At 46.0% G+C, this 18,080-nt stretch overlaps 1 protein-coding gene across 1 annotated transcript in view; it reads right to left on the bottom strand.

Moving 5' to 3' along the window:
- Window positions 1-18,080, bottom strand: part of Fth1 (ferritin heavy chain 1) — an 83,158-nt gene that overhangs the window by 63,149 nt on the left and 1,929 nt on the right. The window contains exons 2-4 of the mRNA XM_051146900.1: window positions 15,773-15,976; window positions 15,554-15,629; window positions 15,087-15,284 (exon numbers count right to left, since the gene is read on the bottom strand). Coding sequence (XP_051002857.1) covers window positions 15,087-15,284; window positions 15,554-15,629; window positions 15,773-15,976 — 478 coding nt within the window. The remainder of the gene's footprint in view (window positions 1-15,086; window positions 15,285-15,553; window positions 15,630-15,772; window positions 15,977-18,080) is intronic.

Genomic DNA, 18,080 nt, shown 5'->3' with positions numbered 1-18,080 from the left:
CTGGTTAGCCTCCAGTTCACTCCGTACCCGAGGACGGTCCTGAACTTCTAACCCTCCTGCCCTCACCGTCTGAGCTCTTGTATTACAAGCATTTACTACCGTGCTCAGTTTTATTCATATTCTTGAAATGTCTTAGTATTATTTTCAGATCTTAAAATATAAAAAACTAGTTCTTCAAAATTATCCCTTCAAAACACTAAAACTATTTCTCCTTTGCTTTGGAAGTAAAAACAAAATTCAAGATAGTGGTGTTTTGTTTTGTTTTGTTGTTTTTTTGTTTTTTGTTTTTGTTTTTTTTAGATGTGTGTAGTAATACTGGTGTAACCAGCCAGGCAGTGGTGTGGACACACCTTTAATCCCAGCGGCATTCAGGGGACAGAGGCAGGCAGATCTCTGACTTCGAGGCCAGCCCGGTCTACAGAGTGAGTTCCAGGACAGCCAGGGCTACACAGAGAAACCCTATCTTGAAAAAACAAAAACAAACGAACAAATCCAAAACTGGTGCAACTTATGTATGTACCCACTAACACATAGAGCAGTGTGTGTTTACTAAAAATGGCATTATGTGGTATCATTGTAAAGATCTTGCTTATGTGTGTATTTGTGTGTGTGCTGCTTGGAGCTGAACCTAGGACTTCACTGTACTAAAGAGCTACACACCTCCAGTGGCTACAATGCTTTTAACAATTTCTTTCCAATATAAGTGCCATACTTTAGTCCACTGTATATTTTTAAAAAGTGTTGTAGAAAAAATTTAAAGTATTGTTTAATATTGATTCATACAGCTATCAAAGCAGCAGTTATTATTTAACCCTCTACTACCTGTTAGATTTAGATTTGTTTATTTGTTTGTTCTGTTTTCCGAGACAGGGTTTCTCTGTGTAGCCTTGGCTGTCCTGGACTCACTCTGTAGACCAGCCTGGCCTTGAACTCACAGCAATCTACCTGCCTCTGCCTCCCAAGTGCTGGGATTAAAGGCATGTGCCACCACGCCCAGCCCTAGATATTTTTTTACTATACCTAAAACACTGGGGCTAGGCAGATCTTAACCCACAGCCACACATCCCATCCAAAATTCCCATAAGGACTTGCACATGCTCCTTCTGGGCTGCTTCTCTCTGTCTTGCCAATCCTCAGAGCAGGCTCCTGGCCACTCGCTTCTTGTTCATGCTAACCCCCAGCCACCTGCTCCTTTCTCCTTCTCTCTCTCTTCTCTCATGGTCCTTTTCCAATCCTTCAAAAGTCCTGGAACCTAGGCTCCGCCTACCTCTCGCCTGCCTAGCCCAGGTGTAGGCACTTTCCTTGCCAATCAGGGACAATTTGGGAGGTAAGGTTTATACCACATCATGTTGGATACGTGAAGACTTGCTCAGAAAGAACTTGGGGAGCAAGCAATTAACATGTGAAAAAAGTCACTCTTATGTAACAAAATCTTTTCTTAGATGAAGAAATATATTATTCAGGCAGAAGGAGAAGGAGGAGGAGGAGGAGGAGGCAGAATGATAGGTCCAGCGACACATGGATGTAATCCCAGCCCTGAGAGGTGGAGGTAGGATCAGTTCACAGTCGCCCTTGACTTGATTGCAAAGCATGTCGTCATCGAGGGCAGAAGGTCTCTCAGAGGGCCACTGGGACTCATTCTGCATTTTATCCAGATCAAACAACAGCTGAGGTGACAGAAACCCCATCCTACATCCCTACAGATTGGAATAACACTGCAACATCCTCAGACGAGTCCTGGAATTATAACCCTGAAGCAGTCCCTGTACAGAAGCCACAGAGGGACGTAACTAAGCACTTCTACGTTGGCATCTCCATTGCTGCCCTGCTGCTGCTTCTGAGCCCTGTGGCTATCACCGGGCCTTGTGGCTATCACCGGGCCCTGTGGCTATCACCAGGTACATGCTTATGAAAAAGAAGTCAGAATCTCTAAGCTTGGTTTCCTTCCCTGTCTCTAAGATTGAAGCTCTGCAAAACAGTGCTTGTGTGGACCAAGGGCAGAGAGAAGGTATACATTACTGAAGAGACAGTCCTCACCTTGCAGAATGAGTGTTACAGCAATTTTCACCCACCTGATTTAATTGTCTTGGAGGCTTACTGCCTCTGTCTGCTAACCTAGTCCTGGAAGCTTCTAGCCTCCATACCATCTTATCTAGGCCTAGAATGTTTTCAGCCTCTGAGATTTACTGCTGAATAAGCTCACCCTTTCTAGCTCTTTCTGAATTCTGGCTGGCTGGTTCAACTCAGCTGTCTGGTTCAAAACTCCTCTCCTAGCTGACTGACTCAAACTGGCTTCTCTCAGTTTCTCACTGAATAGTGCTGCTTTGGCCTCAAGCTAACTTTAGCAATCTATGCTAATCTTCTGGCTCCTTCTCCTTCTCTGGCTCGTTCCGTCTTCACCTGTGTCTAGCTTGTTCTCTCTTCAGCCTGTCTCTGAAAAACTCTCCCAGTAAAAAACTGCCTCTAAATTCCAAGAACCGAACTGCCACAAACGCCACTCCACTGCACTGCCTCTCAACTCCCCGACTCAACCAAACTCTTGGCTGAATTATTAGACTGCGTGCCTCTGTCTCCTGGGTGCTGGGTTTAAAGGCGTGTCCCACTCCGCCTGGACCTAAGCTTTTCATTACTTGAACCTTGCTCTATACCAGGCTGGATTTGCTTGCCTCTGTCTCCAGGGGTTAAAAGTGTGTCTGTATTCCAGCCAGATCACACAGACCTAGAGAAAGTTTTTGGATATTATCTCTTGCTAGAACAGCCATGTTCTGATTTAAAATTTCTCTACACAAATGTGTAGATACCACATTGTAAAATTATCACAATGAGGGGTGTTACAGTATTTTGTATCCGTTCGGCCTACAAAGCAAATAACTGACACAGAGAGACTAAAACGTGCTTTAAAGCTGCCAGCACTTTGCTGGGCAGTCTGAACTGATTATAATCATAAACTAAACAAACTACTCTAAACCTTATAACATACATATATTCTAAACACTTGTTACTATGACCCCTGGGCCAGTCCATGTCCAGTTCCCACTGTCCTCCTCCAATTGTCCTAAAATTCCCCACCCTCTCCAACCGTCAAACTTTTCTCTGCCTCTCCTCCAGGAAGTCCCGCCTTCCACTTCCTGTCCTTCTGCCCAGCTGATTGGCTAAACAGCGCTTTATTGATGGTTGCTACATTCACTTAGCATTCCTCCACAGGGGGGGGGGGCGGGGCTGAAGAGAAGACTCAAAGGTTAAGACTACTGGCTCTTTGTCCAATGGACCTGAGGTGGATTCCCAGCACCAAGTGGTAGCTCACATGTGTAACTCCAGTTCTAGGGGAAGTGGCACCCTCTTCTGGCCTCTATGGGAGCTAGGCACATATGTGGTGCACAGATATGCATGCAGGCAAAATACCCGCACACATTAAAAAAAAAAAAATCAAAATGTGGAGCTGGATGTAGTGAGTGGCTTATGCCTCCTAACACTCAGGAGGTAAAGGCAGAAGGATCAGAAATCTAAAGCGACATAATGAGTACCTGTCTAAAAACAAAACAACCCACCCCAAGTAATCAAAATATAGATATGGCATTTTAAATAAATGTTCCTGTTTTACAAAATCCAAAAGTTCACAGAACCTGAATTTTAAGGCATTTATCTTTCAACTGAGTTTCAACTGAGACAACCTATTTCATGAAATTTAATGTGCTCTTATTCTGATGAGGGTTTTGAGTGATCCAGCTCTGATATACAGGGTCACTTCCAGCTCATTTGCATGTTAGAATCCATACAGGGGAGCAGAAGGCTCTGAACTGTGGTCATCAAGACCAGACACTCAGATTCTTAGGCCTGAAGGAACTCCAGAAGACTCCTCTTATGACATTGCTAAGAAAATTGACTCTGACAAATGTCCATTTCTGGGCATGTTACTGAATTTTCATGTGACTAGAAACCAGCGACCCAGCTCTCTGAGCTGCTTGCTCTGTAACAAAGTCTTGGCTTCCGCTGTGAAGCTGTGTAATCTGTAGGGGGAACAAGTCAGTGACTGTGAAAATGACTTTATTAGGGTAATGAGAGGGATCCAGAGGATGAGTCCGAGAACGTTCAGGCCCAGGTAACTGCTGGAGCCCAAGAAGTGCCACACAAACCACCCACACAAGTCTGAGCTGGATAGAGATGGTTTATTGGTCAGGGCCACAGAAAGGTCTACTGACCTGTTTCCCAGAGTCAGTTACAAAAGGCAAAATACTGCATTTAGCTCATACAGGGAGGCAGATGGTGGAACAGGGCGGGCAGCTCTGATTTAAGTTATTTTGCTAACAAGCAGTTCTAGCTAACCTTGAAAGTGTGCCTGGCAGTTGAGGGTCAGCTGAGCTTATGGTTGGGAAATTTCTAGGGACAATAAAGTCACGGAGTTTCTCATTGAGCATAAACATAGTTTATGGTCAACTTGACCTTGTACGAACTGAGGTGATGTGGCTGGTGGGCCTGAAATCAAAATATCTAATAACTTATCATGCGAGGGGCATAAAACATAACCAGGAGGAACAGGACTAAGGGCCCATATGTCTCTTATACCAGGAAGCCCTTTGATGTAGCATTTCAGCCTGTTAGGTGGGACAATGGACGAAACATTCTCTTCTGTAATTTCCTCCAGCTGACATTAGGATGTTGTTGTGGGTTGGGGCAGGGGTGGGGAGAGGGTGCCCAGGAAGGCTGACATGCTAGTTAAAGGCTGGGCAACGGGGCAGTTGTCAGTGTAAGGACCAGACAAAGTCCATTTTGAAAAAGAAACTCCATTTTGTGTTAAACCTGGCCAATGGCTGAACCCAGATTCCAGGAAAAAAAAAACAACCACAAAGTAGTCTAAACAGAAAAGTATTCCCTAGCAACACAATCAGCTCACCTTGGGAAAGTCCAGATATACTCTCTGCTGGTCAAGCTGACCAGCAGGTGATCTGACATTTAGGAGAAGGCAGGCCAAAGTTCCTAACGCCCCCATGACTGCTTCAACCAATCTTTTCTATAGGCCAACTTACCCCTACACCTATTACCCACCTATGAAATGCCAAGGCTTGTAATTCCCTGTTTAGAGCTTTTCTGCCCAAATGCCACTCAATCATACGCCGTAAAACCCATATCTATGTCTAAAACCTGTAAAAATCCCTTTCAATTGAGACTCGAGGCAGCTTCCCTGCACCTGCTCTATTGTCAGCGCGCAGGAGGTGTGGCCCGGGCTCGAGCCTGCATTAAAGACTCCCTTGCCATTGCATTTGGACTCAGCTCTTGGGTGGTCTGTTTAGGGAGTGTCTCAGAATTTGGGCATAATAGTAGGAAGCACCTGATTAGTTGATCCAGTTGAAAGACAGGGAACAATCAGATTGGCTGGGCTGGTTTACACCGATAGCAAAGTATGAGTTATGAAACCAAGTAATCATGGTTAAGGCGAGGGTGCAACCAGGGTGTAGCTAAGTATAAGGTCAGCTTGACCCTCTGGCAGGGAATGTTAGTGTCAGCTATAAATAACTAGCTCTAGGGAGCAGAGTTGAGAAACTTAAACATTTTGAACCTTATAAGCAGAATGGAAGTTGAATAGGGAAATGGCTGAAGCTATGTCAAAGATCAGGCATTAACGGTAACAACAGGGCACTCGTTTTTTTTCCCCTATTGCCTCAGACCAGTGTTTCTGAATCTGTGGGCTGCGACTCCAGGGCAGCAGGCGTTGAGCTGCCCTTTCACACAGGCCGCATATCAGATATCCCGCATATCAGATATTTACATTAGGATTTGTGACAGTAGCAAAATTCAACAAATATAATTTTATGCTTGAGTCGCCATAGCTGGAGAAACTGCATTGTAGGGTCGAGGCATTAGGAAGGTTGAGAGTCACTGCTCCAGAAAGTTTTTTTTGTAAAAATTTTTTGGTGAAGAGGCAAGGTGATTTTGGTTTTGTTTTGTTTTGTTTTGTTTTGTTTTGTTTTGTTTTGTTTTGTTTTGTTTTGTAGAAGCCTTTTGGTGAAGGGGGAAAGCCAGGTGAGAGGTTCCTTGTGTTGCAAGTTAAGAGTTTCAGATCCAAAAGCAGAAAGTTACTGCCCCCTAGTGGACTCAGAGGGACTCGTCTCTCAATCCAGAGATTAAAATGTGATATCCCTGGTGATGAATTTTTCTTGGGAGAACCTTCTGAAGCCATCTGCCATCCGTTCCAGCTCTATCGTTTTGAGACACTGACGCCACCCCCACGCCCCAGCCACACAGGAGTGTCCATGCCATTACGTCACGCTGCACTTCCGTAGACCGCACAGCACATGCCTCAGCTGTCTCTGTGGCAGGGCAAGGAAGCAGAGACATTCAGGAAATGTCACCCCCAAACGCTCCCTTTTATCCATGGTGAATATTTCAAAACTGACAGCACCAGGGTTGAGGGCCTTCATATGCAAGGAGGGACTTTTTCTGAGGTTTCTGTTCTGACCAAACAAATCGTCCACATGTCCCAGGGGAGGAAACTGAAGACTATTACCTGTTTTTCTGATATAACATTTCCTGAGAGCCCCCTCTCTCTTCGCTCTTCTCTTTCTCCCTTCCCCTAAGCCCGCCCCTCCCCCTGTATGTGTGTGCATGTCACGTCCATCCGTGTGGGTCCCCTCAGGGACCAAAGGTGTTGGATTCCCTGGGGTTGGAGTAGTTACGGTGATGTGAGCGCTGGGCACGGAGCGACATGCTCTTATCCGCTAAGCCATTTCTCCAGCCCCATCTCCTCTTTAGTTTTTGAGACAGGATCTCTCGCTGGCTCTAGTGTGACCTACAGTGGCTTTGGCCAGGGAGCTCGGGAGAACCCCCACTGCACCCCAGCTCCTGTCACAAATGCACACAAATACACAGTCGCTGAGGTCTTCTCGGATATGCAGCAAGCACTTGACCCACTGAGCTGACTCCCCAGCTCCCTATTTATTTATACTTAAGACAGAATCTCACATAGCGTAGGCTGGCTTTGAACTTTCTGTGTAGCCAGGGATGACCTTGAATTCCTGATCCTTTTTCCTCTGCCTCCTGAGCATTAGGATTACAGATGTGCACCACCATGGGCAATTTTATGTGGTCCTAGAGAGAGAACCCAGGGTTTGGTGAGTTCTAGACAAGCAGCCAATCAATGGGTGACACACCTAACCCCTGGTAGCACGTTTATAAATCATTTACTGAGGCTGGAGATGGTTCCGGGGTTAAGAGCACATACTGTTTTTGAGAGGACCTGAATTTGGTTCCTAGTGCCCATGTTGGTAGCTCACAACCACCTTAATTCACCCCGAAGCTAGGGGTGCCAATACCCTCTTTTAGACTCCTGGGCATCTGCACTCAAGTGTACATACACCCGGACACACATGGCACATGGAATTAAAGATCGTAAAATCAAATCTTTAAATATTATTTATTACCTGTATAATAGTACAGGTGTTGGGAAGCACCATATAAAAACTGCCAATATTTAACTTTTGAGCCTGTCTCAAAAATGAAGACCCCAAAGGACAATTTCACCAGAGTTAACCAGGCCAGGTGACACGTTATTTAAGGCTAACCTAACAATAGTAGAGTGAGTCTGAATTCAACTCTGCAGTCTGGAAGGCAGTCGGGATTAGATGCTGAGGGGTGGGGGTGGGGGGGGGGGTGGGGTAGAGGCCCCGGAGGGCGTTAGGTGGGGATGGATGTGTGAAGTGTGAGTCACAGCAAGCTACTCCTGAGTTTGAAAAGGCTTTCTCAGGGGCGAGGCCAGCTGGGTTTGCAGATGTGTACTTATCAACATTAGTGCCTATCTTTCTCAACGCCTGTGAGGGATTTAATTTTTGAAATGATGTGTGTGTGTGTGTGTGTGTGTGTGTGTGTGTGTGTGTGTGTGTGTGTGTGTGTGTTGCATGAAACTGCTTCCACAAAGGAACATGCTGTTCAGGGTAAACCGCACTTAAGTTCCCTGGTTGTGGTTATTCATATTTGACTCAGAACAAACTCTCGCTTATTCCCTTAAAAATGATTTTGTGTGTGTGTGTTTGTTTTTTGAGACAGGCTTTCTCCATGTGGCCTTGGCTATCCTGGACTCACTTTGTAGACCACACTGGTTTTGAACTCACAGAGATCTGCCTGCCTCTGCCTCCCAGAGTGCTGGGATTACAGGCATGTGCCATCATGCTTGGCCTCTATTTTGATTTTTTTGGCAGAGTGTCACTGTATAGTCCAGACTGGTATACAACTTGCCATGTGGGCCAGGCTGGCCTTGAATGTACATCTATCTGTTGGAGGTTGGTCTGATGTATTTTGATGCTAATTACTGCTTGCTGTCTCTGTGATCCCTCTTGCCTAAGAGCCTAACCTGTTTGACCAATAAAAGGCCACCACACCTGGGCAGGACAAATGGGATAGGTGTGGCTAAGCCCCCCACCCCCACCCCACCCCCGGGCTGAGGGAGACAGAGAGAATCTTGGGAAGAAAAGTGAACAGAGGACGAAAGAAAGGAAGGTTGTGACATCATGGTTAAGTGGAGGAGAACCACTTAACTGGTGTGGATGGGGACTTGGCCCAGATGATGATAATTAACAAGTATTTGGGATTATGGATGAGAGGTAGCTTGATAGAAGTTATTGGAAGCAGATGGCATGGGATTGGGGCAGGGATCCCATACCTGCCCCACTATGGGAGGCAATTTAGAGGATTGATATCTGCCCTGCCCCAGGTTAACTAAGGCTATTTTAAAATATAACAAGTGTCTGTGTCTTGATTGATTGCTAGTGGGTTAGAAAACACTGCCGTAATAATAATTATAGGCCTAATAATAAGCGTTATTCGGCCATACTGGTAAAATAACTGCAATATCTATCCTTCTACCTGTGGGATTATGGGTATGTGCTACCACGCCCAGCTGCTGAGGGTTCTTTTATGAAGGAATGCTGAATCACATAAAATGGTTTTTCTGTGTATATTGAGAAAGTCATATGAATTTTGTCCTTCATCTTGTTTGCTATATTAATGTATTTATACATGTTGAGCCATCTTGTGTTCCGTGTCAAATCCCAGTTATGGAGCACAGTCTGTTTGATATGCTGTTGGATTTGCTAGTAATGACTGAAGGTTTTTGCATCTGTGCTGGTGAAGGACACTGGTCTGTAGGTGTGTGTGTGTGTGTGTGTGTGTGTGGTGGAGAGGGGGAGGGAGTCTGTGGAGGGTTTTCGTGATGGCTGGGTCAAATCTGGAGGCTTTTTTTTCATCAGAAGACATTCTTTAGAGAAGGCCTTTGTTATTCATGCACGGTTCACTTGAAGCGGAGATAATAATCAAACCAATGTAGTATATTTGGGGGTTATATTTTCTGTACACTTCTAGATTTAAAAATAGAGTTGATTTCACTTTATTTTGTGAATTATCTCCTTTTGAGGCCTCATATAAGACCCATACAGACATTTGTCTGTTTGTGACTTACTTTACTTACATTAGCAAAATGTCCTCAAGGTTTGTCAATGTTGCAGAATGATAGAATTTCCTTCTTTCTTTCTTTCTTTCTTTCTTTCTTTCTTTCTTTCTTTCTCTGTTTTTTTGAGACAGAGTTTCTCTGTGTAGCCCTTGGCTGCCCTGGACTCACTTTGTAGACCAGGCTGGTGGTACACTCACTTATGTAATGGAAGAGGTTCACACACACCACAATACACATGTAGAGGTCTATAGTGACAATTTTGGAATTTTGGTTTCTTTAAAAAAGCACAGACATATTGTAAGAACAGATTCATTTTCATCTGAGTTGTGGGGATATACGGCTGCTTTGGACTGTCCACAGCCGCTGACCATGATTTACCTCATGCTCTAGCAGGGGTGGTCTTGTCGGTTTCAGATAATTCCTGCGATTTGTGTGACATTTGGCGTTCTGGGAACTTTTCAGAGGATATATAAATGCTAGGGCCTCAAGTAGCGGGGTGAATAGTTGTTGATCATTCAGGGGGGCTGGCTGCGGTTTGTTAGTTCAAAAAAGAAACAAGAAGAGATTAGATTCACAGATCTCTCCCTCCCTCCCTCCTTCCCTCCCTCCTTCCGCCTCTCTCCCTCTCACCTCCATCCTTCTTTCTCTCCTATCTAGTGATAGAGGGTGAAACTAGGGGAGATAAACGGTAGGACAAAGAACCCACAAAGTAGAAAAGACCAGCTGCAAAGGTCGAAGGACAGCTTGCAGGAGTCAGTGTTCTCTCACTGCTGTCTGGGTCCCGTTACCATCCCTGTCTCCTGGCTCCGTTCTCTAGTTCCAGTCTTAGCTTTAGTGTTAATCCTTTGATCAACCCTGAGTCAAATCTGGTGTGCGCTATGAGGAAGGTTTTTAATATCCCTGTTCTCCCTGAGAGCATGTGAGCAGTACCTCCTCCCCACTCCGAACTGACTTTCTACCTTTGTCAAAAACCCAAACCTTCAGATGAGCACAGGTGTGCTTCCAGACACACAATTCCAGACTGTAATGCCTGTCTTTACGCCAAAATTACTCTTCTGACCTATGTAGTGTCTCAATGAATATTCCGCTTTATTTTGTAGGCTTGCTGCAGCTAAAATTTTAAAATAATTTTTTCATAAACTTTCACCCTGCCCCCACCTAAAACAACAACAACAAGAAAGGTACTATATTGAACTAGGTGAGCCATTTGGGGGGTAGAGACTTGACATTTTAATAGGATTTTCATCCATGAATACAGTATCTGCCTTCCCTACTTGTCTTTGTTAATCTCTCTCAACAATATTTTTTTTTCCACTGAGTTTTAGACTCCTTTGTCAAGTGTACTCCTAAGACTTTCCAGACACTATTTTTTTTCCAAGACAGGGTTTCTCTGTGTAGCCTTGCCTGTCCCAGACTCACTTTGTAGACCAGGCTGGCCTCGAACTCACAGCAATCCACCTGCCTCTGCCTCCCACTGTACCACAGTGGTAGCTTCCCTAGTGTGCGCAAAACCCTGGGATTGATCCCTAGCACCACCACGAAAACAAAGTATCTTCACCAAGCCATGGTGACAAATACCTACGGTCCCAGCACTTGGAGAGGCTTGTGCAGGAAGATCTTTTTTAGTAGATATATTGAATCCCCTCCATCAGTATCTCAAGCTTTCCGTGCTGGGGACCAAAGTCCGTGCTAAGCACACTCTACCACTGTGATACAGCCCAGCCCCTGATGAGTTGGGTTTTGTTTTTTGGTTTTGGTTTGGTTTGGTTTTTCGACACAAGGATTCTCTGTGTAGCCTTGACTGTCCTGGACTCATTTGTAGACCAGGCTGGCCTCAAACTCACAGCAATCTACACAGAGAAACCCTGTCTCGAAAAACCAAAAAACCAAAATCAAACCAAACAAACAAAACAAAAAACATAAAAATGGAAACCTTACTCCAGCCGGGGAAGCAGGTGGGGTAGCTGTAGATCTTCGCCTTTCTGCTGTTCCTCCAAGTCCAATCCCCCAGTTTCATCCCTAGCCTTGTAGCAGACCAGCTCTTATCACCCTCCCATCCCATTCCCAGCAGACTAAGTAGATCCTAGTGGAAAATCCTGCTTTCTTTTCTCCTGTGGACCACTTTACCCCATATCCCCAACTCCCAGCCCATTTCTAAATGTCAGTTCCCAATGGCTAGAACGCGTTTTGCCTGGAAACCAGTGGCCGCACCTGTCAGGATCCCAGGCAACACATAGACACTACACTCTCTTAAGAACCAGACAGGTCAACAGAAACCAAGGAATAAAACGCCCAGTCAACAAAGACAGGGCCAGACATCAGCACCTAGGATTAGAGTCTTCCCAAATGCAGATGCCTAGATACCAGCATAAACACAATTAAATCAGCCAGGACAATATGTCACCACTAGAGCTTTGCAACCCTGAGCTTTGCAACACAACTGAAGCACAAGAAAAAGACCTTAAAATAGCCTTTATGGATATGAAAGAGGAAACGAGTAAATCCTTTAAAGAATCTGTGACAACACAAAACAGTGGGGAAAAAAATGAATAAAGACCTGAAATTAAAGATAGACTCAATAAAGAAAACCCAAACTGGCTGGGCGTGGTGGGTGTGGTGGGTGTGGTGGAACATGCCTTTAATCCCAGCACGCAGGAGGCAGATCGCTGGTCTACAAAAGAGAGTCCAGGATAGCCAGGGCTGTGCACAGAAACCCTGTCTTAAAAAACCTAATAAATAAATAGATAGATAAATAATAAAAAAGAAACCCAAACCGAGGGAAATCTGGAAATGAAAATGTAGGAACTCAAACAGGAACCTCAGAGGGAAGCCTTACTAATATATATACAAGAGGCGGAAGAGGGAATCTTAGGCATTGAAGACAGAAGAAATGGAACCCCAGTCAAAGAAAATGCTAAAGCTATAAATAAATAAATAAATAAATAAATAAATAAATAAATAAATAAATAAAATCCTGGCACAAAATATCAAGGAAATCTGGGACACAATGAAAAGACCAGACCTAAGAATGCTAGGAACAGAAGAAGGAGAAGGAGCTGAGGTAGAAGCTATGGTGGTTTGAAGAACAGTGGCCTACATATGCCGGGTGGTGGTGGTACAGGACTTTAATCCTAGCACTTGGAAGGCAGAGGCAGGTAGATCTCTGTGAGTTCAAGGCCTGCCTAATCTACAAAGGGAGTCCAGGACAACCAGGGCTACACAGAGACATCCTGTCTTGTAAAACCAAAAAACAAACAACCAAACAAAACAACAACAACACCACAAAATAAAACAAAAAGCAAAAAAAAAAAAAAAAAGGCCTCTATAGGCTCATGGATTTGAGTGCCAGAGAGTGGCACTATTCGAAAGGATTAGGAGGCGTGGCCTTGTTGGAGGACCTGTCTTATGGGAGTGGGGTGGGGTGGAGTGGGCTTTGAAGTTTTAAGGGCACAAACCAGGAGTGGTTCTCTCCCGGCTCCACTTCCCCCACCCCCACCTCTGGAATCTGACATGTTCACTATAACCCTGACCTCCACTCTGATGATACGATCCTCTGGAAATTCTCCAACCCTTGAAAACTCCCTAATCTTGCAGTTTGTAGTGCCTGCACTACTAGTCTAGGCTAGGGCGAGGGTCTGCGGATTGAAAAGACGACACAACAATGGGTCATTCGTGCTAAGAGAACGCCGTCTATTGGGAGTAACAGAGCTGCTTACATAGGGAGGAGCCAGCACTCGAGCAGTACGGTGGAAAGTCCCCAAGAGGAGGCAAACCAAGGGCCAAATAAAGAGACTCAAAACAAATAAAATGAAGGTAACCAGTGGAGCACCATGTTTCAACTGCAGACAAAAACAAGTAATGGTCAGTACCAGCACAGCCGCAGTTCCCCACAGCAGTTACTGAATTATGTAAATCCCACCTTCTCCTGTGACTGATGCTGTTCTCTCAAAGCCTGCTTTAGGGAGAGAGCCCTGTCTGACAGAAAATAAAGCTTGTTTAATTCGACTAAAGAAGTTGGGTAATGGTCTCTACTCTTATTTGGTGAGATTAGCAAAACCCTTTGCTCTTCAGTGGGGTGCTGCCTGCAAGGTATGATGGGGCAATGGTGGGAGTAACTAACCGAAATTTCATTTGACTTAAGGCTCACTCCATGAGATTGAACCCTGCTTGGGGGACCAAGAATCTGAGTCTAGATAGTCCAGGGACCTAGGGCTAAACCAAACACTACTGTTCTACTAAAGGAACATAGCAATAAAATGATTCTTAATGACACTTTGCTATACTTCTAGATCGGTTTCTTGCTCAGCCATCATCAGAGAAGCTTCCTCCTGCAGCAGATGGGAACAAATACAGAGACCCACAGCCAGACATGATGCAGAGTGAGAGACCGTGGACTACTTAGCTCTAGCTGGGATATCTCCATCAAGTCCCTCCCCTTAGTGCTATCATTAAGAATGAGATGCCACACAACCAATATGATATGGAAATATTTATTTTGGGGAAGGGAAGGGGAAAGGAGTTAGGGCCTGAATGGGCCATGAGGGGGGTGGGAGGGAGAGAGAGAGAGAGAGAGAGAGAGAGAGAGAGAGAGAGAGAGAGAGAGAGAGAGAGAGAGAGAGAGAGAGAAATGGGTCACCCTTAGAGAGTGTGCAATAGAGACAAGGTGGCAGGTTGGCTCTTTTATATCTGGTGCCTCTGGTGCACACCTGGTGGGCGGGGCAGCTGATGTCAGAGGTTGCTAAGCAACCTAGAGGCAGATCAGATTGGCTAGCAGGCTAGCAGATCTGCTTTTGAACTAACACTCAGGGAACCCAGTGGAAGAGGTGACAGAAAAAGTATAAGAGCCAGAGAAGATGGAGGACACTAAGAAAACACAGCCCAGTAAATTAACATGATCAAAATTCTTATAAACTCAAGAGACCGAGGCAGCACGTGCAGGGCTTGCACAGGTCTGCATCGGGCTTTTTGCATATGTTATGGCTACTAGTATCTTCATGGGATTCCTGATTGTGCGAACAAAATGGGTCTCTGATTCTTGTGCCTTCTCTTGAGCTCTTTTGTTTGTTTATCTAATCCCGATAGGATAGGTTTTGTGTTATCCTAATAGATTATATTTTGTTATGTCTTATTTTATTATTATCCCTCAGAAGCCGGTGTGTTTTTCTAATGAGAGACAGAAAGAGAGTGGATCCAGATGAAAGAGGAGGTTGGAACTGGGTGGAGTAGAGGGAAGGGTGTTGGCATATAAGCAGCCCGCCTCTAGGCTGCCTAGCAACCTCTGACACCATCACATGTGCCCAGGTGTGTGCCAGACTATAAAAGGGGCGACTTGCCACTTTGTCTCTCTCACTCTTGCACTTTCTCTAAGGGCACCCGCTTTCTTTCTCTCTCTCTCACTGTCTCTCTGTCTCTCTATCCTCATGACTCACTCAGGTCCCAACTCTTCTTCACTTCCTTTCTCCCCAAATAAATCTCTCAATATTCCATATCTGTTGCGAGCCATCTCATTTTTAATCATAAAAAGGGGAAACTGTAATCAGGATATATTATTTGAGTTTAAAAAAAAATCTATTTTCAATAAAAGAAAAAACAGTTTAAAAATAATAAAAGCCCTTCTTCTTCTGTTCATGGACATTTATAGTTTTCCTACCTCTTGGCTACTGAGAATGACTCTGTAAAGAAGGTGGAGGTATAAATATCTTGGAGACGGTCGTGTATCATTTTACAGGTGTTGGTGACCACCCGTAACTCAAGACTTAGCAGATGCATGCGGGCCAAAAATTCTCCGTGGTACGTGGCTGTCCAATCGAGAGGGTACATAGCAAATACTTCCGGGTGACCATCGTAGCTTTAAGGAAACACTCTGACTGTTATATGAGGGAAAACTCTGAGATTTGCAATGTGGTTTTTTTTTTTTTTTTTCCTTTCTCAAAAACAGCAGAGGCCACAAAAGCTGTCATTTCGAACGCAGAAGCTTTCTGGACTTGAGCCTAGCAAAGAGGCAGGCCCGAAGATGAGTCTGGTTCTCCTACATTAAGCTTGCCTTTGCAGTGCACGCTGGGATACGTAGTTCCGAGCGTTTCTCGCTCGCCAGAAGGGGAGCCACTACTTCCTCACTTCGTCGAGTGTCCCGGCTTCCGGAAGTAGAGGCGTGTAAAAAGCCTTACGTTCTTTACCCCGCCTCCTAGCCTCCCTGATTGACAGTACCAACAGCCAACAGATAACCGGACTCGTACGTCCTGTTACATGATTGGTGTGGAGTTTTGTAACCGGCCAGACAAACAGAGGAATTGGCTGAGCCACAGTTTTGAAAATCAAAGATTCGCCCGCGCTCACCGCCCGGTTGGTCCGCGGCTGCGGCGATCCCTGAGGGCCCCTCGGACTGCGCGTCCAGCTCGGCGGGAAGCTTTATCTGCGGGAGCCGCGGACTAGAATCGCAGTAGTTGGTGCGGACGCGGCGCCACCGGGTGAGTGAGCGTGGGCGGCCGGCCGGCGTGGCGTGATCGCGGTGTTCGGTATCTGGTCCGGCTGCTTCTCCGCCTAGGCCGTGTCCGGGGCGTCACCTTCTTCCCTCGTTGCCTGTGGATGTGGAGATCGCATCCAGTGGTGCTGGGCTTGGAGATGACCTCCATGCCCCTGTACCTGAGCCTTGAGATCTGAGAAGGGCCGGTCCCCTCCCCCACGCGGGGCCTAATACCTTGCATAGAGCCTGGGCTGCTCTGTAGGCCTGGAGTTGACTCTGCATACGGTAACGGTTGCTCAGCTTCTCGCATCCTAGCTGGAGCAGCTTTTTAAAACTGGCCCAGGTCCGGGGGGCCGAGCCTGCCATTTATTTTGTCATTTCCGCAAACGTACTCTCTAGTCAGCGGCGCTGTTCCATCCAGGGTCGGGATTGTGTGGTTCTGAGCCTGTAGCTATTGTCCCCGCGGCCTCTGGCTAGAGGTTAAGAGCATTTTAAATCCAGGCTCCGCCCTCAGATATAGTGGGTGGCTTTGACCTAGATAGACTTCTTCCTCCCCCTTCCTCGCCACCCCCCACCCCCGGGGTTTCTCTGTGTATCCTTGGCTGACCTGGAGCTCACTCTGTAGACCAGGCTGGCCTCGACCTCACAGAGATCCACCTGCCTCTGCCTCCCGAGTGCTGGGATTAAAGGCCTGCGCCACTACCGCCCCCTTTTGACCTAGACGCCTTGTCACCTTGTTTGTACATTGGTGTCTTGGAGTATGTGGCAAGAAAGAAATGAGAGGCGTGGGGTAGGACTCAGAATGGAAGAGCGATTGATTTTCGTGCTTGGAGGTGTGTGTGGGAGAGGTGCTTAGGGCATTTACCACACCCTCAGCGGAGATGGCCGCGGAGGCGCTAATCTGGTGAATGGCGCGGAAGAAGTGTTTATGGAGAGGAAGTGATCTCCGCTTCTCTGCTGGGATTTGAGTGCTCTGGCTCTTTCATGGGCTGAAGGTGAAGCTACCAAGAGTCTGATTCTAGTTACACTCTTTTCCTGAGGGTCGCCTCTTCTAATCTTCTAATTTCCAGTGAGGGCTTGCTTTAGAAAGCACATTTCCCCACGGAAGAAGTGTGGTTTTGGACTTGGTGAAAGAAGCATTCAGTCAGTTGGCAGTGTGAACAGATGTTCTGTGACATTTCCCACTTGTTGCTCTCTGTAGTCCCTCTGCAAATCCTTGGTGTCTTTTTGTTTGTTTGTTTTCCGACAAGGTTTCTCTGGGTAGTCTTGGCTGTCCTGGACTTGCTTTGTAGATGGGCCTGGAATCAAACTCACAGAGATCTGCCTGCCTCTGCCTCCTTGAGTGCTGGGATTCCAGGTGTGTGTCACTGCTCCTGGCTAATCTTTGGTGTCTTTGAACAGTTTTTCCTTGTTGGCCTTGAACTGAGGTCTTTGGGTTGCTTTCTGGTGCAGAGGATGGGGAGCCTCAGTGGAAAGGCAGTGCCTGTGATTGGCTGGCTGCTCAAGTTAGTGCTCTTTCCGAGAGCCTCAGTGCTCTTAGCCTTTTGTTTTTGCCCCAGTTAGTGCCGCCTTTGGCAGTTAGGTCAGGGCCTTTGGGTATGTATTGGCCTGTCCTAACCTGTGCCTAGTGAGTGTCTCACTAAGCGTCCCTCTGTGTGATGGTGAGCCAACCTTTAGGATTAGTTGATGGATGGATGGATGAGTTCATTCCACAAGTGCCAGACATCTAGAGGCTACAGTTTTTTGTTGATGAGCAAGGCTGCTTACCCTCAGGGAGCAACGGTTTGGGCAGAGACCAGCAGTAAGCACATAGGAACAGTCACTCATGTGCTCTGCACACAACTGTAGTCTGTGAGATCTGGTCTTGTGTTGGATCCTCCCTAAGAAACTGAGAGCTAAATGAGAAGCCAACAAAACCAGAGACAGAGTAGTTCCTAGAGGGCAAAGGGGTGGTTTGCTTTACCAATCAGATTGAAGTTCCAGACTGATCAGGGGATCAGTCATCTAGCCCTTCCTCTTTTGGGACCTTTCTTTGAGAGGCTGAAGTATACGTGCGTGGTTCTTGCTTTTGAAAGTGTGAGTGAGACTGGTGACTCACTGTCCCTACATAAGGTGGAATCTGATGTATTACTGCTTGCAGCCAATACCCACTCTTTGGTTCTTTCATGTGTGCTTATTGAG

Source organism: Acomys russatus, chromosome 5 (genome assembly GCF_903995435.1).
Source record: "Acomys russatus chromosome 5, mAcoRus1.1, whole genome shotgun sequence".
Taxonomy (NCBI): Eukaryota; Metazoa; Chordata; class Mammalia; order Rodentia; family Muridae; genus Acomys; species Acomys russatus.
The sequence above is the reverse complement of the archived record's forward strand: the minus strand, read 5'-3'. Positions and strand labels throughout refer to the sequence as shown.